General features: G+C 43.7%; 1 protein-coding gene across 1 annotated transcript in view; it reads left to right on the forward strand.

Annotated features, from left to right (window-relative positions):
- The window catches only part of LOC120024791, a 196,511-nt gene that overhangs the window by 127,176 nt on the left and 44,597 nt on the right, over positions 1-24,738 (forward strand). Inside the window, exons 2-6 of the mRNA XM_038969077.1 lie at positions 2,251-2,397; positions 2,531-2,712; positions 4,286-4,354; positions 5,398-5,492; positions 7,541-7,658. Of these exons, the coding sequence (XP_038825005.1) occupies positions 2,251-2,397; positions 2,531-2,712; positions 4,286-4,354; positions 5,398-5,492; positions 7,541-7,658 (611 nt within the window). The remainder of the gene's footprint in view (positions 1-2,250; positions 2,398-2,530; positions 2,713-4,285; positions 4,355-5,397; positions 5,493-7,540; positions 7,659-24,738) is intronic.

Raw genomic sequence — 24,738 nt, forward strand, 5'->3', positions numbered from 1 at the left:
GGGGTCAAAATGATCACAAGAACGGTGAGCAAAAATCCCAGAACCACACGGGGGGACCTAGTGAATGACCTGCAGAGAGCTGGGACCAAAGTAACAAAGCCTACCATCAGTAACACACTAGGCCGCCAGGGACTCAAATCCTGCAGTGCCAGACGTGTCCCCCTGCTTAAGCCAGTACATGTCCAGGCCCGTCTGAAGTTTGCTAGAGAGCATTTGGATGATCCAGAAGAAGATTGGGAGAATGTCATATGGTCAGATGAAACCAAAATATAACTTTTTGGTAAAAACTCAACTCGTTGTGTTTGGAGGACAAAGAATGCTGAGTTGCATCCAAAGAACACCATACCTACTGTGAAGCATGGGGGTGGAAACATCATGCTTTGGGGCTGTTTTTCTGCAAAGGGACCAGGACGACTGATCCGTGTAAAGGAAAGAATGAATGGGGCCATGTATCGTGAGATTTTGAGTGAAAACCTCCTTCCATCAGCAAGGGCATTGAAGATGAAACGTGGCTGGGTCTTTCAGCATGACAATGATCCCAAACACACCGCCCGGGCAACGAAGGAGTGGCTTCGTAAGAAGCATTTCAAGGTCCTGGAGTGGCCTAGCCAGTCTCCAGATCTCAACCCCATAGAAAATCTTTGGAGGGAGTTGAAAGTCCGTGTTGCCCAGCAACAGCCCCAAAACATCACTGCTCTAGAGGAGATCTGCATGGAGGAATGAGCCAAAATACCAGCAACAGTGTGTGAAAACCTTGTGAAGACTTACAGAAAACGTTTGACCTCTGTCATTGTCAACAAAGGGTATATAACAAAATATTGAGATAAACTTTTGTTATTGACCAAATACTTATTTTCCACCATAATTTGCAAATAAATTCATTAAAAATCCTACAAAGTGATTTTCTGAAGAAAAAAAAATTCATTTTGTCTGTCATAGTTGAAGTGTACCTATGATGAAAATTACAGGCCTCTCTCATCTTTTTAAGTGGGAGAACTTGCACAATTGGTGGCTGACTAAATACTTTTTTACATTGTAAATACTTTTTTGCCCCACTGTATGTAGTGCATTATTCCACACAACATTACATTACATTTAAGTCATTTAGCAGACGCTCTTATCCAGAGCGACTTACAACACTTTCATGGCAGTGGACAGGGTATGTTCTTTGTTCTTAACTGACTTGCCTAGTTAAATAAAGGTAAAAATAAAAAATCTGTCAGCTGATAAACATCGCTGACAAATAATTATTTGAAAATGACACAGATGGTTGTGTACTATTTTTACTGACAGCTCTCGGTACATTTCACTTCACCCTGCACTTGATATAAATTAGGCATGATACAGAGATATACGTATGTGATAGAAAACACTTCTGCATATTTGACTTCTGACTTCTTGCACCGCCTGTGGTAATTGTAAAGCAGGAAGGATGTAGCTGATGGGGTGATGTTAAAACTAGCTAACTTATAGACATGGACCAAGAGCTTCGTCTCAGCTTTAACTTTCCACAATGCTTACCTCATAGCATGCGTTACAGTTGAAAGCAACACCAACTAATGTTTTATGCATTGAGAACAGATGGAGTCAAACACACAAAACTTCTCTCCTTGGCCTTGTACAAACGCTGTCACGACTTCTACCGAAGGTAACTCCTCTCCCTGTTCGGTGTCGCCGGTTTACTAGCCGCCACCGATCTCTTTTTCCTTTTCTGTTTGTTTTGTCTGTGATTCTTTTCACATCTGGTTTCAATTGCGTTTATTTCTGTGTGTATATAGGGTACCTGTTGCCTGCCTTAGTTCGTGCGGGATTAGACTTGTGTGTATTGCGCTCGATTGTATTTGATGTTTGTTGTGTTCACGTTTTACGCACGTGTATGTAAAGTGTCGGAACTGTGTTTGTTCCTCCGTGCACGAGTTGCTGAGTATCGTGAGCGTAGTTTTTGGATTTTCATCTGTGCCATTTTTGTATTGGTGGACTATATGATTAAACACGCTTCTCAGACATCCCTGCTCTCCTGCGCCTGACTCCTACACCTCTCACCGAGACTCACGTTATCACAGAATCCCGCACCAAAAATCTATGAAGTCAGCAGGAGCGGAGCGTACAGGAGCGTACTCCCGAGGGAGTACGATGGGACGGCGGCCGGGTGCCAGCGGTTCTTACTCCAGATGGACCTATATCTGGCGACCGTTCGTCCGGCTCCTTTGGGAGGTGAGAGCGTGAACGCCCTCGTCTCCTGCCTCTCAGGTAAAGCTCTGGAGTGGGCCAATGCGGTATGGAACGATCCTGACTCGGCGAAGGACCACTACCCAGCGGGTGAACGGCTGTTCCATCTGAGGCAGGAGAAGAGGAGTGCTCAGGACTTTGCTCTAGAGTTCCGGACCTTGGCCGCTGGCGCGGGATGGAACGACAGGGCCTTGATCAATCACTATAGGTGTAGTTTGCGTGAGGACGTCCGTAGGGAGCTGGCCTGTAGAGACACCACCCTCTCCTTGGACCAGTGGACGTCCAGATCGGGTTCTGTCAGTTCCATCCCCCAGCTCCTCCACTCCAACGCCCATGGAGCTAGGAGGTGCTGCAGCGAGGGCGACCGGAGGAGGGGGCCTTTCCTGTGCCAGCTGTGGTCGCAGAGGGCACACTGCTGACCGGTGCTGGGGGGGTCCTCCAGGGAGTCGAGACGCCAGGTCGAGCACTGCTCGGACACCTCAGGTGAGTCGGCACCAGGCTCACCCAGAGCTCCCTGTTGGTCACATGTATGTATTGATCGTTTTTCCTGAATTTTCCCCTCTTTCCCGGCATAAGGCGCTAGTAGATTCAGGCGCGGCGGGGAATTTTATTGACCGCGGTTTAGCGCACAGGTTAGGGATCCCCCTTGTTCAGCTTGACAAACCCTTCCCAGTGCACGCCTTAGATAGTCGACCATTAGGGTCAGGGCTAGTCAGGGAGGCCACGGCTCCACTGGGCATGGTCACGCAGGAGGGTCATGAGGAGAGAACTAGTCTCTTCCTCATTGATTCTCCTGCATTTCCGGTGGTGCTGGGGATCCCCTGGTTGGTCCGTCACAACCCCAAGATTTCGTGGCAACAGAGGGCTCTAAAGGGGTGGTCAGAGGAGTGCTCAGGCAGGTGTGTAGGAGTTTCCATCGGTGCTACAACGGTGGAGAGTCCAGACCAAGTCTCCACCTCGCGCATTCCCTCAGAATATGCCGATTTGGCTATCGCCTTCTGTAAAAAGAAGGCGACCCAATTACCACCTCATCGACAGGGGGATTGTGCGATAAATCTCCTGGTAGGCACTGCACTTCCCAGGAGTCACGTGTATCCCCTGTCCCAGGAGGAGACAGTGGCTATGGAGACATACATTTCTGAATCTCTGGGGCAGGGGTACATTCGGCCCTCCATCTCACCTGCCTCCTCGAGTTTCTTTTTTGTGAAGAAAAAGGAGGGAGGGCTGCGTCCGTGCATTGACTATAGAGGTCTAAATTCCATCACGGTAGGGTATAGTTACCCGCTACCTCTCATTGCCACGGCGATTGAGCACGTTTTTTCACAAAACTGGATCTCAGGAGTGCATATAACTTGGTGCGTATCCGGAAGGGAGATGAGTGGAAGATAGCGTTTAGTACCACATCCGGCCATTATGAGTACCTCGTCATGCCGTACGGGTTGAAGAATGCTCCAGCAGTCTTCCAATCTTTTGTAGACAAGATTCTCAGGGACCTGCACGGCAGGGTGTGGTGGTTTACATCGATGATATTCTGGTCTATTCTGCTACACGCGCCGCGCATGTGTCTCTGGTGCGCAAGGTACTTGGACGACTGTTGGAGCATGACCTGTACGTCAAGGCTGAGAAATGCTTGTTCTTCCAACAGGCCGTCTCCTTCCTTGGGTATCGCATTTCCACATCGGGGTTGGTGATGGAGTGTGACCGCATTGCAGCCGTGCGTAATTGGCCGACTCCAACCACGGTAAAGGAGGTGCAGCGGTTCTTAGGGTTTGCCAATTACCACCGGAGGTTTATCCGGGATTTTGGGCAGGTGGCTGCTCCCATTACGTCACTGCTGAAGGGGGGGCCGGTGCGTCTGGGATGGTCGGCTGAGGCGGACAGGGCTTTTGGTCGTCTGAAGGCTCTTTTTACCTCGGCTCCCATGCTGGCGCATCCGAACCCCTCTTTGGCATTCATAGTGGAGGTGGACGCGTCCGAGGCTGGGGTTGGAGCCGTGCTCTCCCAGCGCTCGGGTACGCCACCGAAGCTCCGCCCCTGTGCTTTCTTTTCTCCGTAGCTCAGCCCAGTGGAGCAAAACTATGACGTGGGGGATCGGGAGCTGCTGGCTGTTGTCAGGGCCCTGAAGGTGTGGAGACATTGGCTTGAGGGGGCTCAACACCCTTTTCTCATCTGGACTGACCACCGTAATCTAGAGTACATTCGGGTAGCGAGGAGACTGAACCCTCGTCAGGCAAGGTGGGCCATGTTTTTCACCCGATTTAGGTTTACCATCTCCTATAGACCAGGCTCCCAGAACACTAAGGCAGATGCACTGTCCCGACTATATGATACGGAGGAGCGGGCCATCGATCCTGCGCCCATCCTCCCGGCTTCTTGTCTAATGGCACCTGTGAGGTGGGAGGTGGACGCAGACATCGAGCGAGCATCGCGTTTTGAGCCTACTCCACCACAGTGTCAAGCTGGATGGGTGTACATTCCGCTGGAGGTTAGAGACAGGCTAATTTGGTGGGCTCACCCGTCCCCCTCCTCTGGTCACCCGGGGATCGGTAGGACGGTGCGATGTCTTAGTGGGAAGTACTGGTGGTCCACTTTAGCCAAGGACGTGAGGGTTTATGTGGCCTCCTGCTCGGTGTGCGCTCAGTGCAAGGCTCCTAGGCACCTGCCCAGAGGGAAGTTACAACCCCTTCCCGTTCCACAGCGGCCTTGGTCACACCTGTCGGTTGACTTCTTGACCGATCTGCCACCATCACAGGGCAACACCACGATCCTGGTCGTTGTGGATCGGTTTTCTAAGTCCTGTCGTCTCCTCCCTTTGCCCGGTCTCCCTACGGCCCTACAGACTGCGGAGGCCCTGTTTACTCACGTCTTCCGGCACTACGGGGTGCCTGAGGACATTGTTTCTGATCGGGGTCCCCAGTTCACGTCCAGGGTGTGGAAGGCGTTCATGGAACGTTTGGGGGTCTCGGTCAGCCTTACCTCAGGGTTTCACCCCGAGAGTAATGGGCAGGTGGAGAGAGTGAACCAGGATGTGGGTAGGTTTCTGCGGTCGTATTGCCAGGACCGGCCAGGGGAGTGGGCGAAGTACATCCCCTGGCAGAGATGGCCCAGAACTCACTCCGCCACTCCTCTACAAACCTGTCACCCGTCCAATGTGTGTTGGGCTATCAGCCGGTCCTGGTACCATGGCATCAGAGCCAGACCGAGGCTCCTGTGGTGGACGATTGGGTGAGACGCTCAAGGGAGACCTGGGAGGCCGCCCACGGGTACCTTAACCTGTATGGCACCGGGGTTCCGCTAGCGGAACTCCTCCCACATTCCACTGAAAAGGCAGAGCGCGAAATTCAAAATATATTTTTGAGAAATATTTAACTTTCACACATTAACAAGTCCAATACAGCATATGAAAGATACACATCTTGTGAATCCAGTCAACATGTCCGATTTTTTAAATGTTTTACAGCGAAAACACCACATATATTTATGTTAGCTCACCACCAAATACAAAAAAGGACAGACATTTTTCACAGCACAGGTAGCATGCACAAAGCCAACCTAACTAACCAAGAACCAACCAAACTAACCAAGAAACAACTTCATCAGATGACAGTCTTATAACATGTTATACAATAAATCTATGTTTTGTTCGAAAAATGTGCATATTTGAGGTATAAATCAGTTTTACATTGCAGCTACCATCACAGCTACCGTCACAAATAGGACCGAAGCAGCCAGAGTAATTACAGACACCAACGTCAAATACCTAAATACTCATCATAAAACATTTCTGAAAAATCGATGGTGTACAGCAAATTAAAGACAAACATCTTGTGAATCCAGCCAATATTTCCGATTTTTTAAGTGTTTTACAGCAAAAACACAATATAGCATTATATTAGCTTACTACAATAGCCTACCACACTACCGCATTCATTCATCAAGGCACGTTAGCGATAGCAATAGGCACGTTAGCGATAGGGAATAAACCAGCAAAAGATATAAATTTTCACTAACCTTCATAAACCTTCATCAGATGACAGTCCTATAACATCAGGTTATACATACACTTATGTTTTGTTCGAAAATGTGCATATTTAGAGCTGAAATCAGTGGTTATACATTGTGCTAACGTAGCATCTTTTTCCCAGAATGTGCGGATATTTTTATGACACTCAACTATTCTGACCAAATAACTATTCATAAACGTTACTAGAAAATACATGTTGTATAGGAAATGATAGATACACTAGTTCTTAATGCAATCGCCATGTTAGAATTCTAAAAATAACTTCATTACGACATCCAGCTTAGTTATAGCGAGAGCGTGCCCAAAATCTGGGCGCAAACTACTAGTACAACATGTTCGACAGATATATGAAATAGCATCATAAAATGGGTCCTACTTTTGATGATCTTCCATCAGAATGTTGTACAAGGGGTCCTTTGTCCAGAACAATCGTTGTTTGGTTTTAGATGGTCCTCTTCTCTAGTCAATTAGCACGGAAAGCTAGCAAAGTAGCGCGAAGCTCTCCTTCCTGAACAAAGGCACACAACGCAACACGCCTAACGTCCCAAATAAATTTCAATAATCTAATAAAACTATATTGAAAAAACATACTTTACGATGATATTGTCACATTTATCAAATAAAATCAAAGCCGGAGATATTAGTCGTCTATAACGACAGCTTTTCAGAAGGCAATGCCAGGTCCCTTCGCGCGCGCTCCAGAAAACAGGAAACTGGTGACACGTCATACAAAGAGCTTTTATTCGACCCCAGATCAAGTTATACACTCCATTTCTTCTCTCACTGCCTGTCGACATCTAGTGGAAGACGTATGAAGTGCATGTATACTAATAAATATCAAGGACATTTATAGGCAGGCCCTAGAACAGAGCATCGATTTCAGATTTTCCACTTCCTGTCAGGAAGTTTGCTGCAAAATGAGTTCTGTTTTACTCACAGATATAATTCAAACGGTTTTAGAAACTAGAGAGTGTTTTCTATCCAATAGTAATAATAATATGCATATTGTACGAGCAAGAATTGAGTACGAGGCCATTTAAATTGGGCACAATTTTCCCCCAAAGTGAAAACAGCGCCCTCTGTCCTCAACAGGTTAAACGGGCCGAAGGGCGGCAGAAGGCCAGTGCTGACCGCCACCTCTCGACCCGATACCTGCCCCTCCGCCTGCCCTGCCGGAAGCTGGGTCCGCGGTTTGTGGGGCCATTTAAAGTCCTGAGGAGAATAAACGAGGTGTGTTATAGGTTACAGCTCCCCCCTTATTACCTCGTTTCATGTGTCTCTCCTCAGGCCGGAGGTGGCTGGTCCGCTTCAAGAAGATGAGTTGCGTAAGGTCCCTCTGCCCCCCCTGGACATCGGGGGGGCGCCGGCGTATGCAGTTCGGTCCATACTGGACTCGAGGCGTCGGGTGGGGGGCCTTCAGTACCTCGTGGATTGGGAGGGGTACGGTCCGGAGGAGAGATGCTGGGTGCCGGTGGAGGATGTACTGGATCCACCTATGCGAAGGGAGTTTCACCGCCTCCATCCGGATCGCCCTGCGCCTCGTCCTCCGGGTCGTCCTCGAGGCCGGCATCGGTACTGTCACGACTTCTACCGAAGGTAACTCCTCTCCCTGTTCGGGCTGCGCTCAGCGGTCGGCGTTGCAGGTTTACTAGCTGCCACCGATCCCTTTTTCCTTTTCTGTTTGTTTTGTCTGTGATTCTTTTCACACCTGGTTTCAATTGCATTTATTTCTGTGTGTATATAGGGTACCTGTTGCCTGCCTTAGTTCATGCGGGATTAGACTTGTGTGTATTGCGCTCGATTGTATTTGATGTTTGTTGTGTTCACGTTTTACTCACGTGTATGTAAAGTGTTGGTTGCACGAGTTGCTGAATATCTTGAGCATAGTTTTTGGATTTTCGTCTGTGCCATTTTTGTATTGGTGGACTATATGATTAAACACGCTTCTCAGACATCCCTGCTCTCCTGCGCCTGACTCCTACACCTCTCACCGAGACACACGTTATCACAAACACAGAACAAATGATTACTAAAAATGCTTACCCTACAGTTCAGTGTTAATCTGATTTAAATCAAATGATATATTAGTGTGCGAGGTAATACCCTTGAAATATGTACACACTCTTATTCAGTATATTAGAGGTGACCTCAATCATCGGAGTGTAGTTGAACAGTGGTATGTCAGGTAGCCAAGCATTTTCAATTTCAACCACATCTGTTTACTCATGGCTGGTGTTTGGATTGTAGAAAATACCCACAGAAAACTTCAGTTAACTGTTCTCATAAACTGGTGTTTACTGTTACATTAGAATTATATAATCCTCTCGCTGTTTAGTTTCCATTGTGAGAAATTAGGAAGTTGTTATTGGACTCGAGCAACATCTAGATTTAATTTCCTCATTTCTCCTCACCTCCTCTTGGAAAAAAGTCTGCATTCTGTACTTTCACAACAAGCGCGCTCTTATAAGCTCCCAGTTATTTTACTTGGACGGGCTACTGGTGGAGAAGTAATATCATCCTTTCCATGTTCACATCACTTCTTCTTACACAGAGGGGATTTGTTTCATTTATGTAACAATGAGAGAAACTGGCAGAGCTCCTGAGGGTTGCTACTGTGTTAAATGGAAGGAGCACGCCAAGAAGTAAGGTGCTTTTAACAGAGAGCGATAGAGAAAGAAAGAGACGGAGAGAGAGAGAGGGGGTAGGGAGCGTGAGAGGGTGGGTTTGAGTGACGCCAGAGACTGAATGTAAAAAGTGTTAGAAGAAATATCAGAATAGAAGGGTAATCAACACTTTCTCAGATCCTCACAGCTTTTACTAAACAGCTCTACCCTCTGTCAGATGTTACACAGAGAAATATTTGATGTAGTTTAAAACACAGTATTATATTAGACTGTGTAGAAAGGGGAAAGGGCAAAGGGGGATACCTAGTCAGTTGTACAACTGAATGCCTTCAACTGAAATGTGTTTTCCACATTTAACCCAACCCCTCTGAATCAGAGAGGTGTGGGGTGCTGCCTTAAATGGACATCCACGTCATGATGAAATCACAGACACACCATCACTCCATATGTAATACATAGTATTTTTATAGCTTTTATACAGACCTAAAGACGTGATTTATGGAGCCTACATACCACCCCCAACCCACACCTCCACCCCACGGCCCATTGAACACACGCCTACACATGCAAAAGCCAAGAGCAAGATAATAGTGTCTTAATGTTTAATCTTTCCAGGCTTGTTTCAACAGTCAGTACCTCCACAACATCTGCAGCAATTCAAATGTCCAGGTGCTCAGTGATCATAGTGAGTAGTCTGCCTGTGCACCACACAGACATCAATCAGACACTTCATAGAAATGATACATCATATCCTGACATTGAGGAGAGGCACTGGAGTTGATCTGAGCAAATACTGTACATCACACCTGTTTTGCTGCTATTGAACAAAGCTTATGTTAGTCTTCACAACCCGCTGGGCACACACTGGTTGAATCAACGTTGTTTCCACATCATTTCAATGAAATTACGTTGAACCAACGTGGAACAGACATTGAATTGACGTCTGTGCCCAGTGGGAATGTTCTAGAAGGAGGAAATGTGTGTGCGTGTGTGTGTGTGTGTGTGTGTGTGTGTGTGTGTGTGTGTGTGTGTGTGTGTGTGTGTGTGTGTGTGTGTGTGTGTGTGTGTGTGTGTGTGTGTGTGTGCGTGCGTGCAAGTGTCTCTTTATCTGCTCATCAACACCGTGCCAAATGTTTCTTTATTCTATATTCTTTACAGTCTGTTCTTCCACAACAGCACTGCAGGGTAAAGTTATTTTCTGTTTTCTACCAGGGAGAGTAAATAAAGAGCAGGTTACATAATCAATCTTTCTGGGTTTTCAAATCATAATATTGAACCAAGGTGTCAGTCTTGCCATTAGCATGATTCATTTCTGCCGTTTTAAGTTTACAATTTCTCTACAAGAACAACATCGATTCCCTCCCTCCCTCCCTGCGTGTGTGTGTGTGCATGCTACCGTCTGACATCATTTCCTCCCTATTTTCTTCCATAATTTGAATCTAAAAATGTTATTAATTTAGCAGGGCTGAGAGGAAGCCTAGCTTATACAGCGTCTGTAAATATATCTCTCTTATTATGACCCACAGTGCCCTGTCAGGCTCATACATCATCTCTGCATATCATAATTAATTGCGTGCTAACCTATTCTGTTCAATTAAGCATTAGGGGATGGAAGGGAGGGAGAAAAACGTCTTCATACGTTCATTCCACAGACAGCCAACACACAAATAACTTTCATGTAATTATCAATCTTCCAATGAACATTTTGTACATTATACAGTACCTGGTTGGTTAAGTACTGGGCAATTTCAGATCCTTTTTACTCTTATAAATGTATATAGGAATGGATCTGCACAAATTCCACTTGCCCTTCAATGCTGTACTAACGGAAAAGTGCTTATGCAAGTCGATCTCACCCTAGAGGCTTCCACATTTCCACTGGGTCTCAGTCAAGTCAACAATCTCATAAAATGTGGAATAACATTATGAGAAAGGTAATGGTGAAGGAAGTTTGTTACTAATACATCTATCCCATGTAGCCCCAGGAGTATTCCATAAGCCAAACAGACTTAACTTAAAATCGGAACAACCTGGAAATGCTTTTAAACTGAGAGTGTATCTATCGTTCCCAGTTGGTGAGTTATGGAAGTTGAAATTGAAAATGTTGGACATTGAGGGGAATTGTTTAAAGGGATACTCTCATGTTTTGCTATGAGATCTGTCTACATGTATATTTATACCTACAAGGAATCAACATGTAGGATAGCATAACAGTATAGGACTACAGAGAAAAACAAGCCAAATTCACAATTACAGCCCTCCTGTATTCTACAGTGTGCAAATAAGTTATTCCTGATTGTTCGAGCACAATGGTTTACTTGGCAAATAAAGAGGTAGGCCTGAAGAAGTAAACAAGGTGTGGCTGAGTTCTATCTGTAACTTCAGGTGGGATTTAATTTGCCTAGTAACAGACAGTGAGTGAACACTTCATATACAGTACATCTATCTTAATTGGTGCCAGTGGTTAGGAGACTGAGGAGAAGAATAGAGGTTTTCAGTGCAATCACCCCAGTGCATTAGACTCAGCCACGCAGTGTAGTATTTTTCTAAATGAGCACCTACCGCCATTACGCTCGGAAACACTGCCAAGCACTCAATTTGCCCAATAAAGAGGAGAACATTTTGACATAACCATGCCAATTGTTATATGAACAGTGACAAAGGAACCTTTTCAAATGAGTTTTATGAGCTAAATACTGTACTGTAAAGAAAGAAAGTTATGGTTGGCTATGTGGTTTGTACAACAACAACAAAAACGTTTTGAATGAGGAAATTGTAACATGTCCAGCAGTTTCAGCTTCCCAGAACATAGAGTTTGTTTCATGCTAAGCCAGTGGTATCAGAGTATAAGTATGTGGTTATGTTTCAAGATGCAGAAACATGCTGGCGTGGTCTGCTGACTTTTGTTATTTTAGTCTACCATTGGAAATCCACTCCATGAGTAGTTGTATCCCAATTAGATTTTGTTTTACAACTATGTAATGAAATCAATTTGCCACTGTCCTTAGCCTTGTTTTTCTCTGTGGACTACAAGATTATTTACTTTAGAGTGGGGTTGGGCAACTGGTGGCCTGCCCGCAGCCCCCCTTTTTGTAGACCCTTGGATCAATTCCCCCCACTCAGTCGGGGTCTCAACTTACTGTTGAGAATTAGAATGGTAGAAGGGAGCAATTTAGAAATTTGGTTGTGTATCAGCAGTTTTTCTCTTATGTCAGTCACTGACAGTCACTCAGTTATCCCATGTCAGCTAACAGTTTTTAGATTGCTAAATTAGTCTAGCGGCCAGCTATCTAAACTTGTAACAATCATGGTCAAATTACCGACCGGGGGGGCCCCATGGAATTTATTAGTCACACACTCAGATATCAAATAAAAAACTGCACATTTTTCATTGCCCAATCCTAAAATGACTACAATTGAACTACAATTGAATGAAATGAGTTAGAAAATTGCTAAATCTTCTCTCCGCCCCATGGCAAAATGTGTAGAATTGCAGGAAATGAACACTAAAATGAAAAAACTGTCTCACCGCTGTCAAGAGGGGGCAAATAAAATGTTTTGGCAGCAACAAAATTTGGCTTAGGGCCCCCAAAAGGCTTGGACCCACGAGCCACTGCTGCCCCTCATGCTGAGTTCAGATTTTTTGTTGCCCCCATCCCGTCAGTCGAGGATGCCTGGTCGTTCTTTAAAAGCAATTTCCTCACCATCTTAAATAAGCATGCCCCATTCAAAAAATGTAGAACTAAGAACAGATATAGCCCTTGGTTCACTCCAGACCTGACTGCCCTTGACCAGCACAAAAAACATCCTGTGGAGGACTGCAATAGCATTGAATAGTCCCTGCGATATGCAACTGTTCAGGGAAGTCAGGAACCAATACACGCAGTCAGTCAGGAAAGCAAAGGCTATCTTTTTCAAACAGAAATTTGCATCCAGTAGCTCTAACTCCAAAAAGTTTTGGGACACTGTAAAGTCCATGGAGAACAAGAGCACCTCCTCCCAGCTGCCCACTGCACTGAGGCTAGGTAACACGGTCACCACCGATAAATCCATGACAATCGAAAATTTCAATAAGCATTTCTCTACGGCTGGCCATGCTTTCCTCCTGGCTACCCCAACCCCGAATCCCACTGTAGCTTCTCCACTGTGCAATCCAGTTTCCGAGCTGGTCACGAGTGCACATCAGCCACGCTCAAGGTCCTAAACGATATCATAACCGCCATCGTTAAAGACAGTACTGTGCAGCCGTCTTCATCGACCTGGCCAAGGCTTTCGACTCTGTCAATCACCGCATTCTTATCGGCAGACTCAATAGCCTTGGTTTCTCAAATGACTGCCTCACCTGGTTCACCAACTACTTTGCAGACAGAGTTCAGTGTGTCAAATCGGAGGGCCTCTTGTCCAGACCTCTGGCAGTCTTTATGGGGGTACCACAGGGTTCAATTCTCGGGCCGACTCTTTTTACTGTATACATCAATGATGTCGCTCTTGCTGCGGGTGATTCCCTGATCCACCTCTATGCAGACGACACCATTCTGTATACATCTGGCCCTTTTTTGGACACTGTGTTAACTAACCTCCAGACGAGCTTCAATGCCATACAACACTCCTTCTGTGGCCTCCAACTGCTCTTAAACGCTAATGAAAACCAAATGCATGCATGTCAACCGTTCGCTGCCGGCACCCGCCCGAATAGCATCACTTCCCTGGACGGTTCTGACCTAGAATATGTGGACAACTACAAATACCTAGGTGTCTGGCTAGACTGTAAACTCTCCTTCCAGACTCATATTAAACATCTCCAATCCAAAATCAAATCTAGAATCGGCTTTCTATTTCGCAACAAAGCCTCCTTCACTCACGCCGCCAAACATACCCTAGTAAAACTGACTATCCTACCGATCCTCGACTTCGGAGATGTCATCTACAAAATAGCTTCCAAAACTCTACTCAGCAAACTGGATGCAGTCTATCACAGTGCCATCCGTTTTGTTACCAAAGCCCCTTCTACCACCCACCGCTGCGACCTGTATGCTCTAGTCGGCTGGCCCTCGCTACATATTCGTCGCCAGACCCATAAAGCTTCGCCTTATCTCAGCTCACTGGTCACGATAACAACACCCACCCGTAGCACGTGCTCCAGCAGGTATATCTCACTGGTCATCCCCAAAGCCAACACCTCCTTTGGCCGCCATTTCCTTCCAGTTCTCTGCTGCCAGTGACTGGAACGAATTGCAAAAATCGCTGAAGCTGGAGACTTATATTTCCCTCACCAACTTTAAACATCAGCTATCTGAGCAGCTAACCGATCGCTGCAGCTGTACATAGTCCATCTGTAAATAGCCCACCCAATCTACCTACCTCATCCCCATATTGTTTTTATTTACTTTTCTGCTCTTTTGCACACCAGTATCTCTACTTGCACATCATCATCTGCTCATTTATCACTCCAGTGTTAATCTGCTAAATTGTAATTACCTCGCTACTATGGCCTATTTATTGCCTACCTCCTCACGCCATTTGCACACACTGTATATAGACTTTCTTTTTTTCTATTGTGTTATTGACTGTACGCTTGTTTATTCCATGTGTAACTTTGTGTTGTTGTTTGTGTCGCACTGCTTTGCTTTATCTTGGCCAGGTCGCAGTTGTAAATGAGAACTTGTTCTCAACTAGCCTACCTGGTTAAATAAAGGTTAAATAAAAAAATAAAAATGCTCCACCACCTCTTCCCATACAGAGGCAGAACCCCCCAACATTAGTCTTGAAAAACCAACCCTAGGCAACAGTGGCTAGGGTCTGGTTTCAATGATGGACTCTTTTGGCAACTTCGATAAGGGGTAAACAAAATCTGTGTTGGGTCCTCTTCAGTTAACGCAAACCAGCCACTTGCAAAATGCACTCATTAAAAACAACCTCCGTCATCTCCATCTTGCTAGCTACTATTTAGTATTTTATTCAAGTGGCTGTGACGTAGTTCCTCTATGCCAAGCTGTCATTCTACTACATACAGACATTGTTAAGCCGAAGCCTTTTAAAATTGTGAGAGGCAACCCGGATGACTAGAAAGACTACCCCAACATCACATGATATATGTGTGTGTATGTACTGTATGTGCGTGCGTGCGTGCCTAAGTAAGTGTGTGACATTCCATCCAGGACCTGATGTCTGGCAAGCAAAGTATGGAAATGAGACCTCAAAGATACACCTCAAAGCCATCATGCTCTTCATACTTCAGTAGAGAGCAGGGGAAAAGGACCTGATTATGTGTGAGAGAAGATGGATCACACATATTTCTGTTATCTGGACGATAGCAGCTTGTTCTGTGTATATCACTTACTGAATGGAAGAGATTCAATGGTTTAGAAAAGTCAAATGGCAATTTAACTTTGATCATAACACATCACTGATTTCTATTTGAATCCATCTTTGATTGTGTCAGATTCATTTCTCTTTCCTGAAATATGAAATAACAAGGTCAGGGTTTCAGTCGGTCCTGTGCTGCTCGTTTCCTCACACAGCCTGGTCTGGCTGCACTTCAATTTACCATCTCATTATTCAAAATGAAAAATGAAAATTGTAGCCTGAAGCATTTGTATTTGAACAAAAGAGGGGGAAGCCAGATTATGAATGTTCAAAACCTAATTTCTATTGCAATTCCATTATTCTTCTATTAATCACAGATTCATTCTCTCTGTGCTCTTGAAGTTAAACCTCACTCATACACTATTCATGTCCTCCATTAAAAAGAAGAAGAAATTGGCAAGGCTATCTGCTATGTTTAATTTATGGAGGATACTTTTTTCTACTGTGATGACTCACAGCAAAATGTGTCAGGGAAACTTGTTATGTTTTAATCAGTTCATATGAAGTCACGCGTTATTTGCCAAACAAGTCTAGTCATTCTGGCAGTTGAAGAAGACAAAAAGACAGCAGATGATTTAAATTGGTCCTTTTTTCTTTCTGTTTTAATCTCAGTGATTGTGTCGGAGGGAATGTAGTGTCTTTTTGTTCCTATTCTTTTTTATAGCAAGACTAATATCCATAAAGTGAGATGAGATTTAATGCATATTGATTACTCCAGAGACCTGAGGATCGAGTCGGGGGAGAAATCGCCAATTAAAGAATTTCCATTCTCCATAAACTGCACCTTTAAACAGCTGACAAACACTACACATGCCCACCTCTGGATCGGCTCTGAGTATTGCTAAAATAAAGCAAATTCATCTTCAGAGAAAACCCTTCTAACCCTTAAGAAACCTCCATGCCAAGCATGGGAGTGTGAATATTGCATATTCAGTGCTTTCCTAACAGATGCTATGTTGAAAACATGAAATAAGTAAATACTTGTCCTGTTATACTGAAAGATGAAAGCTACTGATAAATGTATGTGTATAATAAATGTGTTATAGAATAAGATTACACTCAAATAGTATATTATCTATATGATACAATTACAGGGGAGAAATGTTATCTATAATCAGATAGACTAGAGTGTATTTTCCATCATTTCTGTTTGGACACATTTTGTCCATGTATATATTCATAAGCAGTGGAGCATGAAGGCATTCTCATTTGTGTGCAATGAGGCCTTGAAACTGACCCTGCATTTTAAGCACATTAAAATGGGCATACAAATGAAACATTGAAGTATGATTCGTTTGACTCCAGTTTTCCATATCTGCTATATAGCCTAGTATTGATATTGGCGCATATAGATTTGCAGGAAATGTCTTTGTCATTTTGATCAGTCAGTTGTTAGTTTGATTAAAAGCCTCATAACCCCTTGAGGCTAACCTTGGCCTACACCAGAAAGGGAAGTTGCAGAGTTGTAATATGTCGGACAAGGGTTTGATCCAATGAGATAAATACAAAACCACACCCCCAAAACCCACCCACTCACCAGCCATAAACACAATAACACAGGATGCAAAGCAATTTGTAGTGATCATTTTTGATCCGTGCCAAATGGAGTGAAATAAAAGGAGCCTTTGGACTGGAAAGCCAACAGAAAGAGGAAAGACGTTTAAGACATTGATTCACCTTGGGTTCAGACCCAGTGTCTAATCATAGCTGTGGGAGGCCAGTCATGGCCAGGGTATTTCAGGCCTGGAGAGACAATGATCTGTTTTAACTATGCTCTGCTCAACATTAATCATATTCCCTATGTGGGTTGTCAGCCCTTACAGAACAGGATGAATGCATTTCATTCTCAGCCGCAATACAGTACTGCTCCACCAGCCCTGTTGTCACGTTCTGACCTTAGTTCCTTTTTTATGTCTTTATTTTAGTTGGTCAGGGCGTGAGTTGGGGTGGGCATTCTATGTTGTTTTTCTATGTTTTGTTCTAGTCGTTATATTTCTATGTGTTTGGCCTAGTATGGTTCTCAATCAGAGGCAGGTGTCGATCGTTGTCTCTGATTGAGAATCATACTTAGGTAGCCTGTTTTCCCACTATGGGTGGTGGGTAGTTATTTTCTGTTTAGTGTTTTTGTTTGCACCTTACAGAACTTTTCGTTTGTCGGTTTGTTGTTTTTTGTTCAGTATTCTTTCATTATTAAATTATTATGAATACGTACCACGCTGCAATTTGGTCCTCTTCTCCTTCCACCATCGACAATCGTTACACCTGTTTGCTTTAGAAAGATCCACAGAATAATCAAATCGTCCCAAAAAGTTTTTTTTTTTAAACACTCCTTGTGCTCTTTTAAAGTCTGTAAAATATAGCATCAGAATATATGGGTATTCAAATGTAAATGTAATTGAGCCCATTAACCTGTGAGCTACAGTATTATTGTCACGTCGGTATAAAGGGTCGGGAGACAGGCGCAGGAATGTGTAATAGTTTTTTTTAATTTAGCCAAATTAAAACATGCCGTGGAAAGGCACGGGGACGAAGACCAAACAAACACTATACAAAACACAGGGTAGAAACCCAAACAAAAGAGCGAGGAGTACCTCGAATAAATAACATAAGCGCACAATGATTAACACACGGGACGAGACCTGTAATCATCTGCGCAATCCACAATGGCACGAAAGCCAAAACACATAGCACAGGTACTCACACGCACCAACGGACATTGTAACAATAATCGACAGCCCAATGGAAACCAAAGGGCACACTTATACAAGTACTAATCAGTGGGAATAGGGGACAAGTGTGCGTAATGAAAGTTCTGAGGGATCCGTGACAATTATAGTCGGCTTGTTTGTCTGTTTTTCACTATATTTCCACGTATGGATCTGACATGTAATAATAGATAAATACCGAGGTAATTGCAAATGTTAGAGCGAGGGGAGGACACAACATTTTCAACCCTCGTCACATTTGGCACGGGTCCCATGAGAGTGTTGTTTATGCATATACAGTTGAAGTCGGAAGTTTACATACAGTTAGGTTGGAGTCATAAACTCGGTTTTCAACCACTCCACAAATGTCTTGTTAACAAACTATAGCTTTAGCAAGTCGGTTAGGACATCTACTTTGTGCATGACACAAGTAATTTTCCCAACAATTGTTTACAGACAGATTATTTCACTGTATCACAATTCCAGTTGGTCAGAAGTTTACATACACAAAGTTGACTGTGCCTTTAAACAGCTTGGAAAATTGCAGAAAATTATGTCATGGCTTTAGAAGCTTCTGAGAGGCTAATTGACATAATTTGAGTCAATTGGAGGTGTACCTGTGGATGTATTTCAAGGCCTACCTTCAAACTCAGTGCGTCTTTGCTTGACATCATGGGAAAATAAAAATAAATCAGCCAAGACCTCAGAAAAAGAATTGTAAACCTCCACATGTCTGGTTCATCCTTGGGAGCAATTTCCAAACGCCTGAAGGTACCATGTTCATCTGTACAAACAATAGTACGCAAGTATAAACACCATGGGACCACGCAGCCATCATACCCCTCAGGAAGGAGACGTGTTCTGTCTCCTAGAGACGAACGTACTTTGGTGCGAAAAGTGCAAACCAATTCCAGAACAACAGCAAAGGACCTTGTGAAGATGCTGGAGGCAACAGGTACAAAAGTATCTAAATCCATAGTAAAACGAGTCCCATATCGACATAACCTGAAAGGCCGCTCAGCAAGGAAGAAGCCACTGCTCCAAAGCCGCCATAAAAAAGCCAGACTATGGTTTGCAACTGCACATAGGGACAAAGATCATACTTTTTGGAGAAATGTCCTCTGGTCTGATGAAACAAAAATAGAACTGTTTGGCCATAATGACCATTGTTATGTTTGGAGGAAAAAGGGGGCGGCTTGCAAGCCGAAGAACACCATCCCAACCATGAAGCACGGGGGTGACAGTATCATGTTGTGAGGGTGCTTTGCTGCAGGAGGGACTGGTGCACTTCACAAAATAGATGGCATCATGAGGTAGGAAAATTATGTGGATATATTGATATATATCTCAAGACATCAGTCAGGAAGTTAAAGCTTGGTCGCAAATGGGTCTTCCAAATGGACAACGACACCAAGCATACTTCCAAAGTTGTGGAGAAATGGCTTAAGGACAACAAAGGCAAGGTATTGGAGTGGCCATCACAAAGCCCTGTACTCAATCCTATAGAACATTTGTGGGCAGAACTGAAAAAGCGTGTGGAAGCAAGGAGGCCTACAAACCTGACTCAGTTACACCAGCTCTGTCAGGAGGAATGGGACAGAATTCACCCAACTTATTCTGGGAAGCTTGTGGAAGGCTACCCAAAATGTTTGACCCAAGTTAAACAATTTAAAGGCAATGCTACCAAATACTAATTGAGTGTATGTAAACTTCTGACCCACTGGGAATGTGATGAAATAAATAAAACCTGAAATAAATCATTCTCTCTACTATTTTTCTGACATTTCACATTCTTAAAATGAAGTGGTGATCCTGAATGACCTAAGACAAGGAATCTTTACTAAGATTAAATGTCAGGAATTGTGAAAAACAGAGTTTAAATGTATTTGGCTAAGGTGTATGTAAACTTCCAACTTCAACTGTATCTGTTCCATCAGAAGCTATAAAGAGAGGGTGGGGCATGGTGGCTTTGTGGAGGAAAGGGGGGAGGAGGGGGTAGAGCGGTAGGAAAGGAGAGGGTTTTTCTGTGAAGCACACAACCTCATTATTCAGTCTACAGAACACACATCTACTCCATTGTTCTGTCAAATCAGTCCCAAACTGCCTGCCTAGCTGGGGTCTAGGCCCAACACAGAGAGCTGCTGTAGTATAAAACTGGTATCCAGATCTACAAAACAATCAGTCAAGAATAATGCCATTTGTTTTTTTAATGCTCTTCATTTTTAAGCATAATCATCATACCTCTTTTTAACTCCCATCACAAAAGAGGGAAATGTAACCTAGCAATCCTTACTGTTTTAGAGATATCGGAGACAAAGGAAATGTTTATATCAGTAGACAGAGACATTCTCCTCAAATTAAATAAATTCCCTTACTCTCTTGAAGCGGCCATGTTAGGAGAGAAAAAAGAGACAAGTGTAAGAGGTGTGATAGTGAGGGATGTGTTGGGAGGAGTATCTGCTCTGGCCGCCCTGGCTGCTGCTACATGGTGAATCATTGTCAGAAAGGTAAACTGATTTCATCACCCGGAGATTGACTGTCTCACGCCCTGATTATACCTGTGTTCTCTGTCTGTTTGTTGCCAGTTCGTCTTGTTCGTTCAAGCTAACCAGCGTTTTTCCTGGCAGCTCCTATCGTTTCCCAGCCTCTCTTTCCTCTTCCTCCTGGTTTTGAACTTTGCCTGTCCTGACCCTGTACCCGCCCGCCTGACTACTCTGCCTGTCCCTGACCGTGAGTCCGCCTGCCGTACTGTACCTTTGCCTCACCCTGGATTTTCGACCCCTGCCTGCCTTGACCTGTCTTTGCCTGACCGGTTGCTACAATAAACATTGTTACTTCAACAGTCTGCATCTGGGTCTTACCTTGATTCCTGATAGACTGAGACTGGAATAGATGGCTTGTTTTTGCTTCAGCATGTCTGCTTGGCAAGCATTCGTTCTGCCTTCCTTGTAGTGTATGTTTTAGGACAAATAATTTCTGACACAGACATGGAGAGGCCTGCTAGTGTCGCTCATACCCACCAGGGATTCATTTAAATATGCTTTAACTATTCTTTAGCAGCAGCATCAATCATGAGGGATATGACAGGACCCTTTGTTCCAGACACAGGGTGTAAACACAGCTGCAGAGGCCTGGAGAACACTACTTCCCCTCCCTTATCTAACCACCACACCTGTCTGTCCTGTTCCACACACTACATCAAAACATAATCTACAGCTCTGATTATCCCAATGACACAAATGTCTTTAGGAAGAATCTATATATATCTATATATATTTCTCTCTCTCTCTCATCATCCTGTTTGTTCTCTTATTGTTAACAATGATTTACTCTGAATGCCTTCCATTATTTGATATGTAGTATTTGCATTGAATGTTACGTGTGTCTAGAGATATTTCCTATGATATAAAGTAAATAGTATCACAGCTAGATAGCAAGGTAAACATTGTCTTGCCAGAAGTCAAAGCCCCACACTGTGATATGATGGTCTTTGACACAATTACTTGAGGTCAGATGAGCTGATGTTCTAACAACCTTCACTCCAAATGACAGCTGAACTACTTCACTGACAGACAAACAGACATTCTACATCTACTCTAAGCTCTCAACTCTACAGTGTCTTCAGAAAGTATTCATACCCCTTGACTTATTCTATATTTCGTTGTGTTACAGTCTGAATTCAAAATGGATTTAATAGATTTTTCTCACCCATTTACACACAATACCCAATAATTACATTTTATCAAATGTATTCAAAATGAAATACATAAATATCTCATTTACATAAGTATTCACACCACTATGTCAAAACTTTGCACCTTTGGCAGCAATTGCATCTGTGAGTCTTTCTGGGTAAGTCTAAGAGCTTTCCACACCTGGATTGTGCAAAAAAAAAATATTTTACCTTTATTTAACTAGGCAAGTCAGTTAAGAACAGATTCTTATTTACAATGACGGCCTACCCGGCCAATTGTGCGCCACCCTATAGGTCTCCAAATCACAGCCAGATGTGATGCAGCCTGGATTTGAATCAGGGACTGCAGTGACACATCTTGTGCTGAGATGCAGTGTCTTAGACTGCTGCGCCACTCAGGAGCCCAACATTGGCCCATTATTCTTTTTTAAATTCTTCAAGCTTTTTCAAATTGTTTGTTAATCATTGCTAGACAACCATTTTCAGGTCTTCCCATACATTTTCAAAACTGTAACTTGGCCACTCAGGAACAATCAGTGTCTTCTTGGTAAGTAACTCCAGTGTAGATTTGGCCTTGTGTTTTTGGTTACTGCTGAAAGATGAATTAATTTCCCAGTGTCTGGTGGAAAGCAGACTAACCAGATTTTCCTCTAGGATTTTGCCTGTGCTTAGCTCCATTCTGTTTATTTTTATCTTGAAAAACTCCCCAGTCCTTAGAGATTACAAGCATACACATAACATGATGCAGCCACTACAATGCTTGGAAATATGGAGAGTGGTAGTCAGTAATGTGTTGTATTGGATTTGCACCAAGCATAACACTTTGTATTCAGGACAAAAAGTTAATTGATTTACCACATTTTTTGCACTATTACTTTAGTGCCTTGTTGCAAACAGGATTCATGTTTTGGAATATTTTTAGTCTGTACAGGCTTCCTTATTTTCACTCTGTCAATTAGGTTAGTATTGTGGAGGATCTACAATGGTGTTGATTCATCCTCAGTTTTCTCCTATCACAGCCATTAAATGCAGTAACTGTTTTAAAGTCACCGTTGGCCTCATGGTGAAATCCCTGGACGATTTCCTTCCTCTCCTGCAACTGAGTTAGGAAGGACGCCTGTATCTTTGTAGTGACTGGGTGTACACCATCCAATAACTCCAATAACAATAAGCATTTTTCCACGGCTGGCCATGCTTACCACCTGGCTACCCCTACCCTGGCCAACATCTCAGCACCCCCTACAGCATCTGGACCCTCTCTTTCTAAAATTATCCTCTGAAATTGTTGCAACCCCTATTACTAGCCTATTCAACCTCTCTTTCGTATCATCTGAGATCCCCAAAGACTGGAAAGATGCCGCAGTCATCCCCCTCTTCAAAGGGGGAGACACTCTAGACCCAAACTGTTATAGACCTATATCCATCCTCCCCTGCCTTTCTAAAATCTTCGAAAGCCAAGTTAATAAACAGATCACCGACCATTTCGAATTCCACCGTACCTTCTCCAACTGCTTTTAAATGCTCGTAAAACTAAGTGCATGCTCTTCAACCGATCGCTGCCCACACCCTCCCGCCCGACTAGCATAAGTACTCTGAACGGTTCTGACCTAGAATATGTGGACAACTACAAATACTTAGGTGTCTGGTTAGACTGTAAACTCTCCTTACAGACTCACATTAAGCATCTCCAATCCAAAATTAAGTCTAGAATCGGCTTCCTATTTCACAACAAAGCATCCTTCACTCATGCCGCCAAACATACCCTCGTAAAACTGACTATCCTACCGATCCTTGACTTCGGCGATGTCATTTACAAAATAGTACCCAATACTCTACTCAGCGAACTGGATGTAGTCTATCACAGTGCCATTCGTTTTATCACCAAAGCCCCATATACTACCCACCACTGCGACCTGCATGCTCTCATTGGCTGGCCCTCACTACATATCCGTCGCCAAACCCACTGGCTCCAGGTCATCTATAAGTCTTTGCTAGGTAAAGCCCCGCCTTATCTCAGCTCACTGGTCACCATAGCAACACCCACCCGTTGCACGTGCTCCAGCAGGTATATTTCACTGGTCATCCCCAAAGTCAACACGTCCTTTGGCCGCCTTTCCTTCCAGTTCTCTGCTGCCAATGACTGGAACAAATTGCAAAAATCTCTGAAGCTGGAGTCTTATACCTCCCTCTCTAACTTTATGCATCAGCTGTCTGAGCAGCTTACCGATCACTGTACCTGTACACAGCCAATCTGTAAATAGCACACCTGACTACCTCAACCCCATATTATTACTACCCTCTTGCTCTTTTGCACCCCAGTATCTCTACTTGCACATCATCATCTGTACATCTATCACTCCAGTATTAATGCTAAATTGTAATTATTTTCACCTCTATGGCCTATTTATTGCCTACCTCCCTACTCTTCCACATTTACACACACTGTACATAGATTTCTCAATTTTTCTTTTGTTTTGTGTTATTGACTGTACATTTGTTTATGTGTAACTCTGTGTTGTTGTTTTTGTCGCACTGCTTTGCTTTATCTTGGCCAGGTCGCAGTTGTAAATGAGAACTTGTTCTCAACTGGCCTACCTGGTTAAATAAAGGTGAAACAAATAAATACAAATACAAAAACTCCTCCATGCTCAAAGGGATATTCAATTATATTTTTATTTTTGCCATCTACTGTACCAATAGGTGCCCTATTTTTGTGAGGCATTGGAAAACCTCCCTGGTCTTTGTAGTTGAAACTGTGTTTGAAATTCACTGCTTGACTGATGGACCTTAGAGATAATTGTATGCGTTGAGTACAGAGTTAAACATTATTATTTGTACACAGAGTGAGTCCATGCAACTTATTATGTGACTTGTTTAGCAAATTTTTAAAAATTCACAAAAATGTATTCCACTTTGACATTATGGGTTATTGTATGTAGACCAGTGACAAAAAAGCAACATTTAATCCATTTTAAATTCAGGCTCTAACATGTGGAAAAAGTCAAAGGTGAATACTTTCTGAAGGCACTGTATCTGTGATAATATCTACTGTGCAGCATTTTTATGCAATGCTCTGGTATTGGAGAAAAATGTTTT

This window comes from Salvelinus namaycush, chromosome 30, assembly GCF_016432855.1.
Source record: "Salvelinus namaycush isolate Seneca chromosome 30, SaNama_1.0, whole genome shotgun sequence".
Lineage (NCBI taxonomy): Eukaryota > Metazoa > Chordata > Actinopteri > Salmoniformes > Salmonidae > Salvelinus > Salvelinus namaycush.